Here is an 18,337-nt window from a genome sequence, read left to right on the forward strand (position 1 = left end):
CATCCAGTCTGCTACCGCTGCTCCACTAAAATGAGAGTGTTGTACGAGCAGAAGTACTGCAGCGTCTGCCGGGAGGAACTCGACAAGGTGGTGTTTGTGAAGCAACTGGATGTCTTCTCTGCACTGACTTACCAGAAGTTCCACCATGAGAAGAAACACGACATCTACTTTGGTGATGGCCAAATCCATGCCCAGTTCAGGACCTTGCTGTTGCCAGAGTGCCCCCACTGCCCAGAGCCCAAGCTTTTCCCCAAGTTCAAGGAGCTTGAACAGCACATGAGGAGGCAGCATGAACTCTACTGCTGTGAAATCTGCACCGAGCATCTGAAGAGTTTCCCTCGCGAACGTAGGTGGTACAACCGGAAGGACCTCGCACGTCACTGCGCACAGGGCGACCGCGACGACACCAGTCACCGTGGACACCCACTGTGCAAGTTCTGCAATGACCGCTACCTCGACAATGATGAGTTGTTGAAGCACCTTCGCCGGGACCACTACTTCTGTCATTTCTGTGATGCAGATGGCGTACAGGTGTACCGTAACTACCACTACCTGAGTAATCATTTCAGAGAGAACCACTACCTGTGTGAAGAGGGCCACTGTGCCACAGAAGAGTTTATCCACGCCTTCCGCACAGAGGTAGAATACAAGATCCACAAGGTCGCAATGCACAGCAAGACCCGGGCAGAGGCCAAACTGAACGGACGTCTCGACCCGCAGTTCACCGTCGCTTCAAGACCGCAGAGGAGAAACAATGGCATGGTGACTGACGAGGGCTATGAGGGGGTGTGCCAGTCTAGAGATAGAGGAAGCTCACAAGCTGATGGTGGTGGCCAGCAGAAGAGCTCGAGTTACAAACCAATACCAGAACCACCTACAGTGAGGACGATGAAGGATAGCCATCCATTAGATGAAGATGATGACTTCCCGGCTTTTGGAGCATCAGTCAACACACCTTTTCTTAGTCTCAGGCCAGGTCCGATAAATTATAGCAATTCCTTAAACAAACATGATGGCTTCCCGGCCTTGGGAGCCTCAGCTGCCACACCCAGGCCTAGTCTCAGGCCAGCTTTGTTGAAGGATAGAAATCGATTAGTCAAAGATGATGACTTCCCCACTTTGGGAGGCTCATTCGCCACACCCATGCCTAGTCTCAGGCCACGTCCGATGAATTCTAGCAATTCATTAAACAAATATGATGGCTTCCCAGCCTTGGGAGCCTCAGTCGCCACACCCAAGTCTAGTCTCAGGCCAGCTTTGTTGAAGGATAGAAATCGATTAGTCAAAGATGATGACTTCCCGGCCTTCGGAGCCTCAGCCGCCACACCCATGCCTAGTCTGAAGTCAGGACCGACGGCAGCCCAGGCTGTCAAGGGAACCCTGAAGGTGCACAACTTCCCCAGGCTTTCGGCTGCATCTGCAGTGGCGACCCCCATGACCCTGGCGCGCTCCAACCAGCCAAGGAACCCCTCGTCCTTCCATGAGGTCTTCCCCACCCTCATCTCTTCGATGTCAACATCGAGTAAAAATATAGCATCCAACAGTCCACCCCAGTTGGCTAGTGTGTACCTGGTGCCAGAGAACTTGCAGCAGAGAAACAGCGAGCTAAGCCAGTCCATCAAGAACTATCTCCACAATGACGAGTCCCAGTTCAAGCAGTTCAAAAACGACTCCAGACAATTCAGACAGGGTCTAATTTCGGCAGCCCAGTACCACCAAATCTGTAAGGATTTGCTGGGAAAGAATTTCAACTGTATCTTTAACGAACTGCTGGCTCTCTTACCAGACACCAACAAACAGCAGGAACTCCTAACAGCTCACGGAAACTACAAGGCTCTGGAGAAACAGTCAGGAGCGGTGGGAGGCAGACAGAAAAATATAAAGAGCGCCTGGCAGATGGCCTCATCTGTGGTCAAAGGAGCTGCCAAGTTGGGTGGACAGGTGCGCCCCACCAGCAGAGAGGTGCTGCTCCAACAAGACTTCAACTCCCATAGGCCCTTGCACATCAGGAATAACGAGGAGTTCCCGTCCCTGCAGTCAATCAGTCGCATCATCGGCTAGCCCCTCCTGCGTCCTCGTTATCATCACTCGACATTGTCACTTGGCAGGTTTGACCCTGTTGACTAATGTCACGTCCACATGGAGAAGTTAATAAATGTCTGCGTGTACACACGCAATCGTCTCAAGAAATGTGTGTCCACATGAAACCAACACAATGTGTGTCCACCAACACACAACACAACCACTGAAAACGCCTGTAGTATATATGCCCGACCTATAAGTGGCGCTGTAAAGCTGCCACAAATCACCAAAAAGAGATGGAGCATGCCTGTTCACATACTGTACAACTCATGCATTATAAAACACGCACGCACTTGTTGCTGACGGTGGTCGCATAGGAGCATGTACATGTTGTTGGAGTGGGGCTATGGCCTCATTGGTTCAGGAAAGCTGCGTAATTGTTATACACACCGAGACACAAGGGTGGCATCTTCAGACCTTTTCTCTGGGACCCGGTTTCATACATGAGCGTATTCCGTCACCCACAACGCCCATTCCGTGTGGACGAAACAGCAATACGATTAAACACACCTAAAAACGTCTCCATGTGGACAGGGACTAATTGAGTTGTAATGAGATTGGATTGACACTACTTGCCCCCTATTTTTTTATCTCAGCTCCAATGTGGAACCTCCACTTACTCGGATAGAAACAAGAACTGATGATTTATTATATTTATTTATAATATATTATATATTATATATTTATTTACAAAAACAAAGAGGAAAGCTCCTTGGAGCCAGGCTGGTTTTGTATTTGGGGAAGAGGATCTTCCTTGACCTACTGTAGCACAACATGTGCATGTAGAGCTGCATTCAGACCTCATTGAATATATATATTCGCCTCAGTTCGTCCCGTTTGTACCACGGCAGGTCGCGCCGTGCCCATTTGCGCAATTCTCATCTTTGCATTGACTTTGTATGTAATCGCGCCGCTCTAACCACCCAAGTTGTTTTTTTTGTGGCTTACGCACGCATGCACACACACACACACACACACACACACACACACACACACACACACACACACAATGAATTGAGTACGAAGGAACCCAATGGAAAAAAGCTATAGGCTTTCTTGGGTTTTAAATCCTCTTAGCAGACATTGTATTGAACTGTACTTTCCTGTGCTTTTTTTGCAAACTGTTAAAGTATTTAATCAATCAAAACATGCACAGTGCGCACACACACACACACACACACACACACACACACACCTGAACATGTATCTAATCATGTCTCTTAACAATGAATCCCTGTGAAATAGGCAGTTCTTCATTTCTGTTACAACCTGCACACTGATAGTTTTCCTGACCTGACCTGCTGTCTTTCACTGACCTACTGTATACACAGACACAGGCTACAATACAGTGTGTTACTGTGTTCATAGAGCCTCCATTTTTACACTCTTAGACATGAGTTATAGTTAGAGTTGCACACTTAACACGTAGATGGAAGCTCACAACGGGTCGTGCTGTGACACATTGTGAGCTTGTCGATTGGCTCTTTTAGGTGAGCGCCGCGGTGCACGACTAGATATAAATCAGGTGTCAGATTTTAATGTGTGGTCTCCCTGCATGCTTTCCTCCACTAATTTCCTTCCCTCATTTCTTGCCTTTAATGTCCCTCTACTCCCTCCAACCTTCACTCCTCCTTTGCTTTTTTCTACCTCTTTTTCTTCAGCCCGACATGTTCATCCCTTCCTCCTTTTCTACCATCCCTCTCCTTCCATTTGCTGTGTATACCCCCCTCATTAAACCATCTCTCTCTCTCTCTCTCTCTCTCTCTCTCTCTCTCTCTCTCTCTGTGTCTCCAGTCAGTTGCTGCATGACTTTTACAGCTGTATTCCACACGAGGAGCTGCAGAAACACAAAGTGTTGTCCATGACTGAAATTGTGAGCAGCCAACTGTTCCAGAAACAGGGTGAGTCAAATCCACCAATCAGATTACTTGATAACCACTGCAACAACTGACCAAGGGCTGACCTCGGTGCTGTGCTATGAATCATTCTACAACAGTGCTGCTGAGTGAGGAACCAACTGCTGATTTATTCTGCATGAGACCCATACACATTAAAGCTTGACCTTATCTCCATAAATTGGTCTAAAACTCACATTATTATGGGTTACGGTGTCATAGTTCCATAGTCAGGCAGTTTGCAGTTCCAACTACATTTTATGAACGGGCGGGATGAGTTTCCTTTTATACAGCTCAATATGACACCAACAAGGCAGATGATGTGGGTTAAATTGTCACTGGAGCCACCCCATGCTAAAACGTGTATGGAGCACTCATTGCACTGTAAGGTACAGTACGTAAGGATAGACATGCTTTTTAGTTATTATTGAGCTTTCAAGCTTCTTCCTGTGATTCAGTGTTTTCATGTTTATATTTGACACAAGTAAGTCATACACATGGCCACATCACTGCCCTATAATCATGTGTGGCACAATATTACTACAACTCAGCAGCAGTTTGCAGACACATCTGTAACATTAGTGTTACTGCAATGAACCACAGTCAGCCACTATGTCATAATCACATCCAAGCATCCTCTCCCCTGTGACCTAAATACTCCAGTTTATACAGTAGCATCAAATCTCCCACAAATGCATCACTACAGTTTTTCATCCGCATAAGTTGTCAGTCCCAAGCCGTCTGCGCTTTTTGTTTTGTTTGTTCCATAATAATAATTCCACCCAGAGCGTGCAGTGTTGGCATTTATAATGCAACATCCCCCAAAAGTCTAGTTGCAAATGAACAAACCGTTCACGTCTCAGTGGCTGCTGGGACTGTTGATGCGCTGGTAACTATGGAGTCCATTTTCTATCCACACAAATACCCAGATGATACTGGTCGTTTGCAAAAATAGGAGACAAAGAAAACATTTACCACACTGGAATTAATAGGCCAGGAAACACAGATTTTGATTTAAAGGTATATTCAGTGATTTCACTTAATTCAAAATATCACTTATTTTTTTGTTTTGTTGTGATAGTGAGAGGTGCAGCACAAGAGATATAATCCAAAACCTCAGTAAAAGTCAGAGGTGCACAGGTGTGTGGCAGAACACACAGTTGTCTGCATGAATGTGAGGCTGGATGTGAGGCAGATGTGTCACATCAAAGACACACCGTCACTGCACAAACTCACGCACGCACGCACGCACGCATGCACGCACACACACACACACACACACACACACACACATACACACACACACACACACACACACACACACACACACATACACACACACACACACACACACACACACACACACACACACACACACACACACACACACACACACACACTTTAGTTAAATCCTGTGCAAGCCACTTCCGTGGCTCCTAATGTAATTGAACTCTGTTACAGAGTGACTGATGATGTGCGTGCGTGCATGCGTGTGTGCGCGAGCGCAGCATACTTTAAAAGGTGATGTCCATTACTGATGTTGGTTTTTGCTTGGTGTAGCTGTATACTGTAGATACACTCATTAGTTAGTCACAGACAGACAGACAGACAGACAGACAGACAGCTGCGCAGTCAGTCAGTTGGTCAATCGGCCATCTACTGTATAGTTTCGGGTGCTGGATTTGGTCCTTGGATATTGATTGCGGCTGTGTCGATTGATTCCCTCAGGTCTGGCTGTCGGCGTGCTCCCACACTCACCCTATAACCAGAAAGAATGAAAAACAGAAAGAAAGGCATGAGATATAAAAGAATAAGAGGAAATGGGGGGGGGGGGAGACAATTCAGAGGGATGTGATGGGAAGTTAAACAGCAGGAAGTTGAAGGAGAAGATGACTGTGATGGGGAAGGAGAGAGAGTGATGGGGAAGGAGAGAGAGAGGCTGGAGAGAGTGATGGGGAAGGAGAGAGAGAGGCTGGAGAGAGTGATGGGGAAGGAGAGAGAGAGGCTGGAGAGAGTGATGGGGAAGGAGAGAGAGAGAGTGCCAAGATGGTAAAATAATGAAGGACAGAGTGGCACAGCGAGGGGAAGGAAAGGAGAGAAAGAAAGGAGGAGGGGAGACAAGACGAGATGGAGGGGAGGGAAAGAGAAAAAGATGACTAGATGATTAGTAAAAAAGGGACATGAGCTGGAGATGTTGTTGTATAGTATGCAATGGGACGGGAGAGATGGATGAGTAAGATATTGGGGAGAACAGGATAGAGTGAGGAGAGAGAGAGAGAACAGGTGGGGGAATGATGGTAGGAACAGATGGAACAAAATAGCTTGATATCTATCACAGATAGACCTTTTTTACCTTATTTATTTGGCATTTGAGCCACGGACCACCATTTGATGACATTTAGCCTCTCAGACACAAAACGAAAGAATATTTTGTTATTGTTGGATTTGTTTTCCACAATTCCATGCTGTATTGATGTTGTACTATAGGAGAGATAACAGGCAAACGATCAAAATAATTTTACATTCTCTAATTGTGTAGACTTCTTGTAAATTAAGTAATGCAGATGTTTAACAATAATGTAACCTTACGGGTTCGTTTGGTTTCATTTTACACTCTCAAGAGTTAAAGATCTATAAATAAGGGTTAATTTGGTACCAACTCTCCATCATTTAGCTGGGGACCACCGGGAACCCTCTCAAGGACCACTGGTGGTCCCCAGAGCACTGATTGAAAACCACTGCCCTATACCACCCACAATGTGTACCATCTCTTGCCTCTTCCCTGATGCTTTTCTATTCATTGCAATTTATTTGTTTGCCTATTCCATCTCAGACCAGGCTGCCTCGCCAAATGAGGCCTGACACTCCGTATAATTGAGATTCATTTTAGCATTCGCATGCTAATCGGGGACCCATGTGCCAGGGTGCCGCTCATTCTCGAGGTTGAAATATGCGGAGAGAAAAAAATTATGCATTTATAACAGTTAATGACCCCTGGTGTCCTATTACTGCACACCAATACATATTTAATGGCAATACCAGTACCTGTCTGTCTGTCTGTCTGTCTGTCCATGCTGGCCAAAGCCACTGCTTGCTTTGGGACACCTGTCAAAACTACTGCAGCATGGGATAAATGATGGAGTAGTGGATGGGGGGGATTTAGTTTGGTGCACAAGGATGAAGGAAATGTGTCCCCCTCGCCCCCCAAACTCGTCCTTTTCAATGATTAAATGGATGGAAAGAGCCGCCATGGCAAGATTGCAAATCTATAGCTAGCTTGGAAGCATGGTACTGACCAATGGTTTTCTTCCAAACGACCTTATTACTAAAGATCAGATAGTGACACATGGTCATGTTGCAGTGGAGAAATCTCCGCCTCCCTGAAGATAGTATTCAAGAATGCTTGTTTGAGCAATAGAGATGGTGGTATGTATGTTTGAGTGTCTAGTATGCACAAGCCTAACGTCTGGATTGTCCTTTGGGTGCCCTTTTCAAATGTAATCAGTGAATCAGTGACTACCTCTGGAGACCAGTAAGGTCTCCAGAGACCACGAGACTTACGCCTTGTGTTAAAAAATATCCAACTCTGCAGTACAATCTGAATACTTACTTTCGGATTCTTTCTCCGCCCAAGTCTGTAGAATATAAGGTTAAACCATGTAAACAATTTACTTTGGCTATTGAAATACAGTATATTCAAAAATGTGTTTCAAATGTATTGACATTATCAAGCATTGTCTTAGCAGACACCAGGAACAACATTTCTCAATGGAAGATTAGGGAGACAACATCCAACCAACTGCAGATTTACTGGTTATAGTGTATAAACGTACTCTACCACGTAAAGTGATTTAAAGCCGTTATCTACTGTTTAACTGCTAGCTGTAAGAAGCTATATAAATATTATTAAATAAGTATGCTATAGTGCACTTGCAGTAGTTCTCAAACATGTCAAGAACCCCACATTGATATGTATTTAGCCACAGACCCCTCCCATCTGAAAAGATTGTGATGAGGAAGGAACCCACATTAGAGCAGATTTTGTGTTTTATTCAAAATCTACAAGCTTTTCTAATTTCCACATTTTAATGTGAAGCCCTAAAAGGACCCGTTGTGTGAATGCTGTAGGTTTGCATGCTGGAGTGCATGTGTGTCTGAATGTTTCCTGTATACTGTGTGAATGCTGTAGGTTTGCATGCTGGAGTGCATGTGTGTCTGAATGTTTCCTGTATACTGTGTGAATGTGTAGGTTTGCATGCTGGAGTGCATGTGTGTCTGAATGTTTCCTGTATACTGTGTGAATGTGTAGGTTTGCATGCTGGAGTGCATTGTGTGTCTGAATGTTTCCTGTATACTGTGTGAATGCTGTAGGTTTGCATGCTGGAGTGCATGTGTGTCTGAATGTTTCCTGTATACTGTGTGAATGCTGTAGGTTTGCATGCTGGAGTGCATGTGTGTCTGAATGTTTCCTGTATACTGTGTGAATGCTGTAGGTTTGCATGCTGGAGTGCATGTGTGTCTGAATGTTTCCTGTATACTGTGTGAATGCTGTAGGTTTGCATGCTGGAGTGCATGTGTGTCTGAATGTTTCCTGTATACTGTATGTTTTACTCAATCTGTGATTTCCCATGCTTGGCTCTCTGATAATCAGTTTCACCCACAGGCAATGTAGAAGAAGGCATTGGATTGTTTATCTTATTTAAAAAAAAAAAGAAACAACTCTGATTTATTCAGCAGCATACGGTACGCTTTCAGGATTATGGGTCTTGGCAAGCACATTCGAACTGTACACATTCTCTCTCGCACGCACGCGCAGCACACGCATGCCGATGGCTGTCATATGGGTTAATCTGGTTTTGAAGTTAAATTACATTTACTAGGATCATTACGGCTCAATTTAGGCATTTTTTTAATGCAGCAGACAGACTGTGACGGATTGAGAGCGTCAGCGATTACTGATGCTGGGAGAAAAAACAATGTGACAGATCAGAGTGACAGAGGGATGAGTGTGTTGTTTAGTTTACCCAATCAGAGTGACAGAGGGATGAGTGTGTTGTTTAGTTTACCCAATCAGAGTGACAGAGGGATGAGTGTGTTGTTCTGTTTGCCCAATCAGAGTGACATAGGGATGAGTGTGTTGTTTAGTTTACCCAATCAGAGTGACAGAGGGATGAGTGTGTTGTTTTAAAAACAATGTGACAGATCAGAGTGACAGAGGGATGAGTGTGTTGTTCTGTTTACCCAATCAGAGTGACAGAGGGATGAGTGTGTTGTTCTGTTTACCCAATCAGAGTGACAGAGGGATGAGTGTGTTGTTTAGTTTACCCAATCAGAGTGACAGAGGGATGAGTGTGTTGTTTAGTTTACCCAATCAGAGTGACAGAGGGATGAGTGTGTTGTTTTAAAAACAATGTGACAGATCAGAGTGACAGAGGGATGAGTGTGTTGTTCTGTTTACCCACTCATGTATCTACAGTATGCAGGTCAAAGATTGAAGATTCAATCTACTCACCCTTCTCTTTCATCAGTCCTCCGTCATTCTCCTTTTCTCCCCTCGTCCATCCATAAAGCTAAACGCATATCACGGCTGTCGAGTATGTGAAAAACCTGTACTTTTCAGGAAAAAATAATCTTGTTCCAATTGCTGTGTAGCTATTATTTATTCACAAGCTCAAGCTTCATTGGTTGAATATTTATAAAGCCAATGTATTGTAGACATTGTGTGACATTGTCACACAATGTACAGCATGAAGTAAAAAATAAGGCATTCATTTACGAAAACATGAAAAGATTAAATATGGAGATATCGTTCAGCAACAATATAGTATGCATAAAAGCAATGATAATAAAATACCCCATCAATATATATCACAGTTAAATATAATGTTTTTAAGATGATCAGTACAGATACCACTCTGCTATAATGGATGCTGTGATTTGACAAGCGACCTTGCTGCCTACTTTATAAAATGTATCGACTCAGTTCTTTTATGTACTGTATATACTGTATCGGTTCAGTCAATGTACAGAGCGCAGCAATCTCATTACTTAGGGTGCTTATATACACTATAGCAGCACGTTTACGTATAGTATCGCTGACATTGTTTACCCTAGCCATTATATTTCCCATGACGTGCTTACATAACAGATGCATGTCAATGACTGATGAATATGGCTCGTGCACTGCCCAGTTGTTTATTGTCAGGATTTAATCAATGCTGAGTGATCTCAGCTGCTTCTGCATTCTCTTTCAATCAACATTAGTTGAAAGGTGACCGCAGACTCGATGACAGCATGTCAGTAGATGTGGGTTTTCCTCTCTGGCTTCCGGGAGAAATAGGTTACTATTGTAACCAGGCAGTACCTGGTTTTTTTAATTGAGTCATGGCTGGCTTTTGAAGTCTGTGTGCCGTGCAGACTAAAGCTGCATGGATTTGAGTGGAGATTATCCCATTTTAATGTCTTATTTACACTAAATCTCCCTTTTGGAAGCAGATGTAAAAAGCCACAATTTTTATTTCAGTAATGGAGACCGGACCAAATAGAACAGAACGTGTGTGCCAGGGTTACCCTAAGGGTAGGCAGGCAGGCAGGAAGGCATGCACGCACGAGTGCAGGCACGCGCGCACGCATGCGCTCACACATAACACACACACACACACACACACACACACACACACACACACACACACACACACACACACACACACACACACTCCTCACAAGGAATTGCTTTTATTATGCATTTCTATCACCCCTCAAAACAATTTTTTGAGCTGTAATTTCAAAGCTGTCAGCTTTACAGGGACTGTGTGTGTGGGTGTGTGTGTGTGTGTGTGTGTGTGTGTGTGTGTGTGTGTGTGTGTGTGTGTGTGTGTGTGTGTGTGCCCCAGTTGAATCCGTATATCAGCCCCATTAAGAGTCAGTCACATATGAATCATAAGAAATAGGATAATCACAATGACAATGGCTGTGTTCCCTCAGGCTGTCACACAGACACACAGCTCTGTTCTGTTCTGTTCTGTTCCATGCCATTCTCTCTATAATGTGTTTTCATTTTTTATTTTATGGTAACTTTAGATTTTGGTCTAGAGAGCTATCGTAAATCCCTAGCTAAAACCCTATCCACAACTGCTTTGATATGATAATTTGAAACGAGGCCAGACAAAACTTATGCAAGGTGTGTGTGTGTGTGTGTGTGTGTGTGTGTGTGTGTGTGTGTGTGTGTGTGTGTGTGTGTGTGTGTGTGTGTGTGTGTGTGTGTGTGTGTGTGTGTGTGTGTGTGTGTGTGTGTGTGTGTGTGTGTGTGTGTGTGTGTGTGTGTGTGTGTGTGCGTGCGTGCGTGTGTGGCGTTCATACCATATTTACTGTAGTTGTGTATGTGTGTTTGGGAACTTACTGGAAGTGGGAGGCACTCTTTATATTGTGTTTGTTGCAATGCATTGCAGATATGGGTTAATTGTTCCAGAAGGTTAATTGGGTGAGAAATGGAGAGAGAGAGAGAGGGAAAGAGGGAGAGAGAGAGAGAGTATGAAAAATGGGGCTAGGGGCTGTTGAGCATCTCCAGAGACAGCAGTTTGGGAGGTTGCTGATGAAAGGATGGAAGAACAGAGTGAAAGAGGGGCGATGGATGGGACTAATGGAGCAAAGTGAATGGAGTTTAATCATCCTGGGAAATGCCTCTGTCCCTCTCTCAGTCTCTCACAAGCCATCTCATTTATTTTCCATCCATTTCCCCTTTCTTTGGGTTGATCGAGACAGATCGAATGCAGAACAGGATAATACATGGACACAGCGGTCAGGCTTCTTATTGGTTCCCATGGCAATTAATTGAATACCTATACAGAGTTATTAGCCAATTAGTGCAAAGCTCCAGTAAGAGGTAACACACTTACTCTAACAGCCTGGTGTAGCCAATAGGCAGGTTTCCCTCAGAATAACAATGATGTAGCAGTATTTACATCTCGTTCTCAACAAAGAAGTAATCTGCCTTTGATCTTATATTCAATTAAAGCTAGTCCCTGCCAAAATCTAATTGGGGCTCACTGTGGACTGGAGTTGTAGCCAATGATTAAAGCTACACACCTGTGACAGGTGTGTAGCCAGATTTGGATACAATAATTGGAAGGAGGGGCATGCATAGAATGTAAACACACTCATTTAAATATGTCCGTGTTCTTTGCTAACTCAATCAAAGCATATATTTAAGTCGTTGTGGTGATGGGCACAAGCTGAACATCTTCACAGACCTGAAACCTGTCAGTGGTAGCTGACTGTTGGATTTGTATTAGTATTCTGAGTGGTCGGCGACCACTCAGAATACTAATACAAATCCAAAAGTCACATCAAAGTTTGGATGTGACAATTTCGAGCCCTGTCAAACTACTTTTGGCGTCATCTTCATACACCATCAAACAAGCATGATGTTACATTGCATACTGTACATGGAACATTGCACAGGTGTGGATAAAAGGATAAGCCGGTAGACACTGATGTGCTCCTCAGGGATTTGCATAGCCATAGGCAGCCAGCTTCGTACTGTAGCTCAGCTTATTACTTTGCTACAGGCCTCTTGTGGATAAGATGACCAGATATATATATATATATAAGATATATCAATCAAAGCAATGATGTTGATGTTTTATTATAAAGCATTCATCCATTGACCTCCCTTATAGTCAAACTGTTCAAACGTCTGTTGCTGCTGACATTCGGAACATAATGTACAAATCAGTCAATTTGATATTCAGATGAAAGGGAGCGTGGAGTTGAACACGGGAATGGATTGAAGAAAGGGAACAGTAATTACAGCCTAAAGTCACACAACCAAGAATTTAGACAGGTGGAAACAAAGTGAGGGGACAGCTAAATGAGACACAGTCACATACAGACTACAGTGCAGTACATTCACTGACTGTCCAAGACACAGAAGTACAGTAAAACCAAGTGAAACCTGTTTGCAGAATGAAATGTAAAACCACATAATTCAAATCACAGTAGAGAAATAGCACAATAGAGTCTGCAAAGTTGAATACCTGTCCTTGCTGTCCTACATACAACTTTGATGAATGAAAAATACATAAATAACACAGACAGAGTGATGTTGAATGATTGCTTCATTCATAGATATCAGTTATAAGTTGTACATGTATATACTTTTCTGGGGGGCCTGATCGTTCCTACTAGAGATAACTTAAAATAACCTTCTTAATACTTCTTCTTATATTGAAATGTAGATGTATAGGATGCATAACGGCCAGAACCTCTAGTATAATTGTCTTGTGGGTTTGACAAACAAATTACGTCACAACGCATACATTTTAAGCTTTTAGATCTGGTATTTCAACTTGCTATTTTCGCGCATTTTGCGCGACAATGTTGTATGACGAAATAGAGCATTCATTTATTTACGGAAAAATATTACAATTTTTATTAAAATATGGAGATATAATGTCACTGCCCAACAGCGACGATATCACACAAATGTGTCTGGCAGGCCCTCATGAATTGATTACCTCGTCTTCTGTGTTTGACTTGGAAGCACAGCATTTCTATGAACGGAAGTGTCTGATATACATTTATTTCTACTACAGCTCAGCGTTCCAAAAACCTTTCAGCCTTGAAAGGTTTCTGATGAATGCAAACTCAAAACATGGAACAAAAACACTGGCAAGTGGCAAAGCGTTGAATATATGCATTTTAATATTTGTCTTGTTTTTAGTTGAAGAGGGTGACAGACAGTAAAAGAGATGGAACTAGTCAACCTGAGGTGTGGAAAAAAAAAAGCATACTGACAGTAACAGCCAGGACAGGGATTTAAATCAGAGAGAGAGAGAGAGAACGTAAGAGCTCATTTTGCATGCAACAGGCAGGTGCCGAGCTGGCTTGAGACCAGCATCTTTCCTCCACCCTGTAGGGTTTTACGATACGTGGCTGTACGTTCTCTGGCATACCGTAGCTGTTGGACAGAAACCTTCTATCTGCATATTTCATAATATTTCCCCTCCAAAAATGAAAGCACTATTTCATGGGTCATATTTTATGTCCTATGACAGTGTTGTACAAAAGTAGCGAAAATAGACAGTCACAGCCCCACGCACGCACGCGCATGCAGTGCACCAGTCTTCTCCATGTATGTTATCCAGGGTTAGATGAGGATAACTGGGCAGTACTCCAGGTGTGACGGAACAAGTGACCGAACAACATCAATCATAATAGAAGATGGAACATATGCAGAACATTTCTTTGTAGTGCCGTTACCCCTTATAGAAACAATGTGACTCTTTTCCCTACTGGCTCCCAGGCTCCCACTGCAGACTCACTCCCCATTTTCGTCCGCAGCCTTAAAACTTACCTAGTGGAATAAGACCTCCTCACACACTAACTGTCCTCATTCCTTGTTCCCTATTTTGATAGATGCTAATTATACTATACAATACACACAGACATACAGTATAATATACAGTACTACAGTATGCATATATGTTGGTTACTTGTGCACATATGTTATTTAGATGGACCTATACGCTTTGCTTAATCACAATGTTGTTTAGACAGAAGCTAGGTTTGACGTTTACCTGGTTCCAGACTTTTCCTGCTTTGAATTCATGGTGTCGTTTGACTTTGTTTTTGTTTCAATCTCCTTGTATACTATTGAATTCCTGGTCTTTTAATTCAATCCATCCATGTTCAGCTGAACAAAGCATTTAACCACTTTATACCTGGCAAGGTTTGAGCAAGTCATTATAGATGACAATGTTTCTGCTGCTGAAGTAACAACTCTTTGACTGGCTCTGTTCCAGTAAATGGAACCACTGAATCATCCATCCGCACAGGGGGATGTTTTAGTGTGTCTGGGAGACATGATCTGTCTTACCAGGATGTAGGTGGAGGTGATAGATATCCAGTCAGGACTGCAAGCAGTGGTGGAAAACGTACTCAAATGTTTTACTAAAAAATGGACGGAATTCAAAATGTACAAAATGTACTACTTGTGTAAAAGTACATTTTGAAGTATTTGGTATCAAAATGTCAAAACTCTTTCACTAGTATCAAGAGTAAATAATGATTTAATTCACCCAGTGCCAGTGATTTTCCGTTTGTCCTTACCTTTAAATTAGTCACAGAATATTCATGTCCACTACGATCGGTGATTGTTGATAATTACAGTGACGTTCGCTGGGTCAAACCATCTGTTCAATAGAGCACCGAAGTCCTGACGTAACTCGCTCATCCCTTCGATTCCCCTGGTTCGCGGAAGTAATTTCTCTATGGAGAATAACATGGGGTGATCTTAATATCGTCTACTATAAGCGTTGTGGTCCAAAAATAAACAAGCTGTCTCGGCGTTATTGTCAGGGAGTTGTCTCTGTATCGTTTGCAACAGTCAGTCACTCATATATGATACAGTCTGCTTCTAGCGAAAATCTAACTAATTCAGCAGCAGTAACATTAGCGTTTTCTCTCAGTCAGTTGATTCTTCATATCCATATGAGTGAAGCGGCCGGGATGACATGTTTATTTTTCAAACACAGTTCTTATATGAAGCAATCTAAAAATCCTCCTATGGCGATTTCAATGCAACTAAACAAATACATGAACCTGGGGACTGACGCCCTCTACTGAAAGTGACGTCAGACTTCGGTGCTCTATAGTAAATTAGAGATGATTTAAAATTGAATGGTGGTCTCCCAATTTCCTGTCCGTCTACTGTACTATCTATATCAATAAGAGGCACAGAACGCACTTGCTATATGCAGATAATGGCTGTTGAACGCATATACCCGGTCAGTGCTGTGGTCGTGTTGGGGGACTTTAACAAGGCAAATCTGAGCCGGGCTCTCCCCAAATATCGGCAGGAAGTTAAATGTCCCACTCGAGGAGAGAGGACACTAGACCACTGCTACTGTACCATCAGGAACGCCTACCATGCTGTTCCCCGAGCTGCGCTGAGCAAATATGGCCATGACATTGTACATTTGGACCGGACGCTGTCTCACCCTCCATCCTGAAGTTCTGTGCTGACCAGCCGTCCCCTGTGTTCAGTAACATATTCAACACCTCACTGGAGTGCTGTCAGGTACCAGCCTGTTCCAAAGCCTCCATCATTATCCCTGTCCCCAAAAAGCCCAGGACGCCTCGTCCTTGCCCTGCAGTTCGCATATAGAGCCAACAGGTCAATGGACGACGCAGTCAACATGGCTCTAGTCTACACTACGTCCTGGAACATCTGGACACTGCGGGGACCTATGCCAGGATTCTGTTTGTGGACTTCAGATTAGGGGCTTTGAGGAGGGCCCCGCACACCCATAGGCCACATTCTTTTTGCCCCACTTCCATCAGGCAGGAGGTTGCGTTCCCTAAAGTCTATGAAGGCCAGACAAATTCAAACAGATTTTACCCCACGGCTATCCAGCTCCTCAATGCTGCTGGTGTCTGACACCCTTCTATCCTCCCTCCATCCCCACTCAGAGTGAATATGGACTGACTGTCTGACCTTGTGCTGTTTTGCATTTGTCCTGGAAGGAAAAAATCTGCTATTTTCAAATGGCCGAAATCTATATAGGGCTAAAGTGCTTGATGTATGTTTCGTAAAAATAATGACGATCTACAAAGGAACTAACTAAAGATTTCAGATAATTGTAGTGGAGTAAAATGAATTGTCTCCACCAGCCGAAGGAATGAGTGTTTTGCACTCTGTCCGTGTGTCTGTGTGTCCTTCTGTGAACTCTCTGGCACCGTTTGCATGATCACAACAACACTCTGCACATACTGTACACTCCCTGGATGCCAGAGCTGAACCTCTGCCCATTTTCATATGGGCCTGTTATAGCGCCACCAGAAGGCCCATATTTGCAAAACATTTTTTACAGATTTTCTACAGATTTTGTCCAAACATCACGCAAATTGGTACACGGTCTCTCTACAGCTATTCAACTAAACTGGTCTTTCAGATTGTTCATACTCCATCCCGATTGGCTAAGATTGTCATCCAAAGTTCGCATGAGTGCTCCGTTTTTAAGAAAAAGCCGCTAATCATGAAGACATTGTGTGATTTCCGTGACATTTTGCATGCACATTCCCACTATGCCGAGGAACAAATGCCACAAATGCCACTTCTCTAATCAGCCTAATGGTGGCGCTATAACTGGCCTATTTGTGCACCGATCTGTGTAAAACTTTGTATGCATGCACACTCCCTAGAGGCCAAGGACAAACCTTTGCCCTGTTTTTTTCACATCTGCTCTTTATAGCGCCACCAGGAGGCCTGACTTGTGAAAACACTTTTTTTTACTCTTAATCCAAATGTCACGCTAATCGGTACACATGATCTCTATAGTCATGTGATCAAGATGGATCTGTTCATATTCCATCGTACCAAAGTGTGCCGCCAAACATGTACGCAGTGTCCGATTGTGTTGATACTGTGCACGCATTTTCCCACTAGGCTGAGGAAGAAATGCCACTAATGCCACGCTCTTATCCTGGTGGATGTAATGAATGTAATGGAGTAGAAGTAAAAGTACTGAACATTTGAAATCCTCAACATTGTACTTAAGTACAGTAAGATGTACTTGGCTACTTTACACCACTGACTGTCAGACAGAGGCCTTCATGTAGCCTCAGAAGTCCATGGACCTGGACTACAGTCACAGATACAGCTTGGTTCAGTGAGCAGCTGTATTTAATAGTTTCAGCTTCAGTTCAGTTTCAGGATTAGGAGTGTGCCTGTGTGTTTATCCTGTCTTGGGCTGTGTGTGTGTGTGTGTGTGTGTGCGTGTGCGTGTGCGTGTGCGTGTGCGTGTGCATGCGTGTATTAGATAAGGAAATGTTTAGCAGCATTGCACTGCCTCCCAGACAGTCTGAGTCCCATTGCTAGTCACCATAGGGCCCTGCTGACTTCCCTTGCACAGCTCAATTGATTTAGTACCGTGTTCCTCCATGGGCAATGACATGCACCTGAGACACACACACACACACACACACACACACACACACACCTTGCACGGCTCAATTGATTTAGTACTGTGTTCCACCATGGGCTATGCCACACATCTGAGACGCACACACGCACCCACACACACACACACACACACACACACACACACACACACACACACACACACACACACACACACACACACACACACACACACACACACACTTTTTGCACATGTACACCACCTGAGGACTAAGTAGAACATGTATAAATTTAAGAAAAGATAGAAAACTGCATTCATGCATGAATGCAGTTCTTTTTCTTTTTTGTTTGGACTAAAATGCTATTTTAGCATTTTAGTGATCAACAGTTTTCAACTAAATCTCTCTTTAAAGTCTTTCAGTTCTTTATTTATTTTAGT

The 18,337-nt window shown here is 43.6% G+C and overlaps 2 protein-coding genes across 3 annotated transcripts in view; both read left to right on the forward strand.

The window, feature by feature from the left end:
* The window catches only part of LOC308322853 (E3 ubiquitin-protein ligase ZNF598-like), a gene marked incomplete at both ends in the record, with an annotated part of 4,261 nt that extends 2,200 nt beyond the window's left edge, over positions 1-2,061 (forward strand). The window contains one exon of the mRNA XM_080774342.1: positions 1-2,061. This exon is cut by the window's left edge and continues 104 nt beyond it. Coding sequence (XP_080630468.1) covers positions 1-2,061 — 2,061 coding nt within the window.
* The window catches only part of dock2 (dedicator of cytokinesis 2), a 149,181-nt gene that overhangs the window by 37,835 nt on the left and 93,009 nt on the right, over positions 1-18,337 (forward strand). For both annotated transcript variants that reach the window (XM_080774161.1, XM_080774160.1), the window contains exon 24: positions 3,877-3,983. In XM_080774161.1, the coding sequence (XP_080630287.1) occupies positions 3,877-3,983 (107 nt within the window). The remainder of the gene's footprint in view (positions 1-3,876; positions 3,984-18,337) is intronic.

The sequence above is a fragment of the Protomyctophum bolini genome (assembly GCF_963924005.1).
Source record: "Protomyctophum bolini genome assembly, chromosome: 10".
In the NCBI taxonomy this organism is placed as follows: domain Eukaryota; kingdom Metazoa; phylum Chordata; class Actinopteri; order Myctophiformes; family Myctophidae; genus Protomyctophum; species Protomyctophum bolini.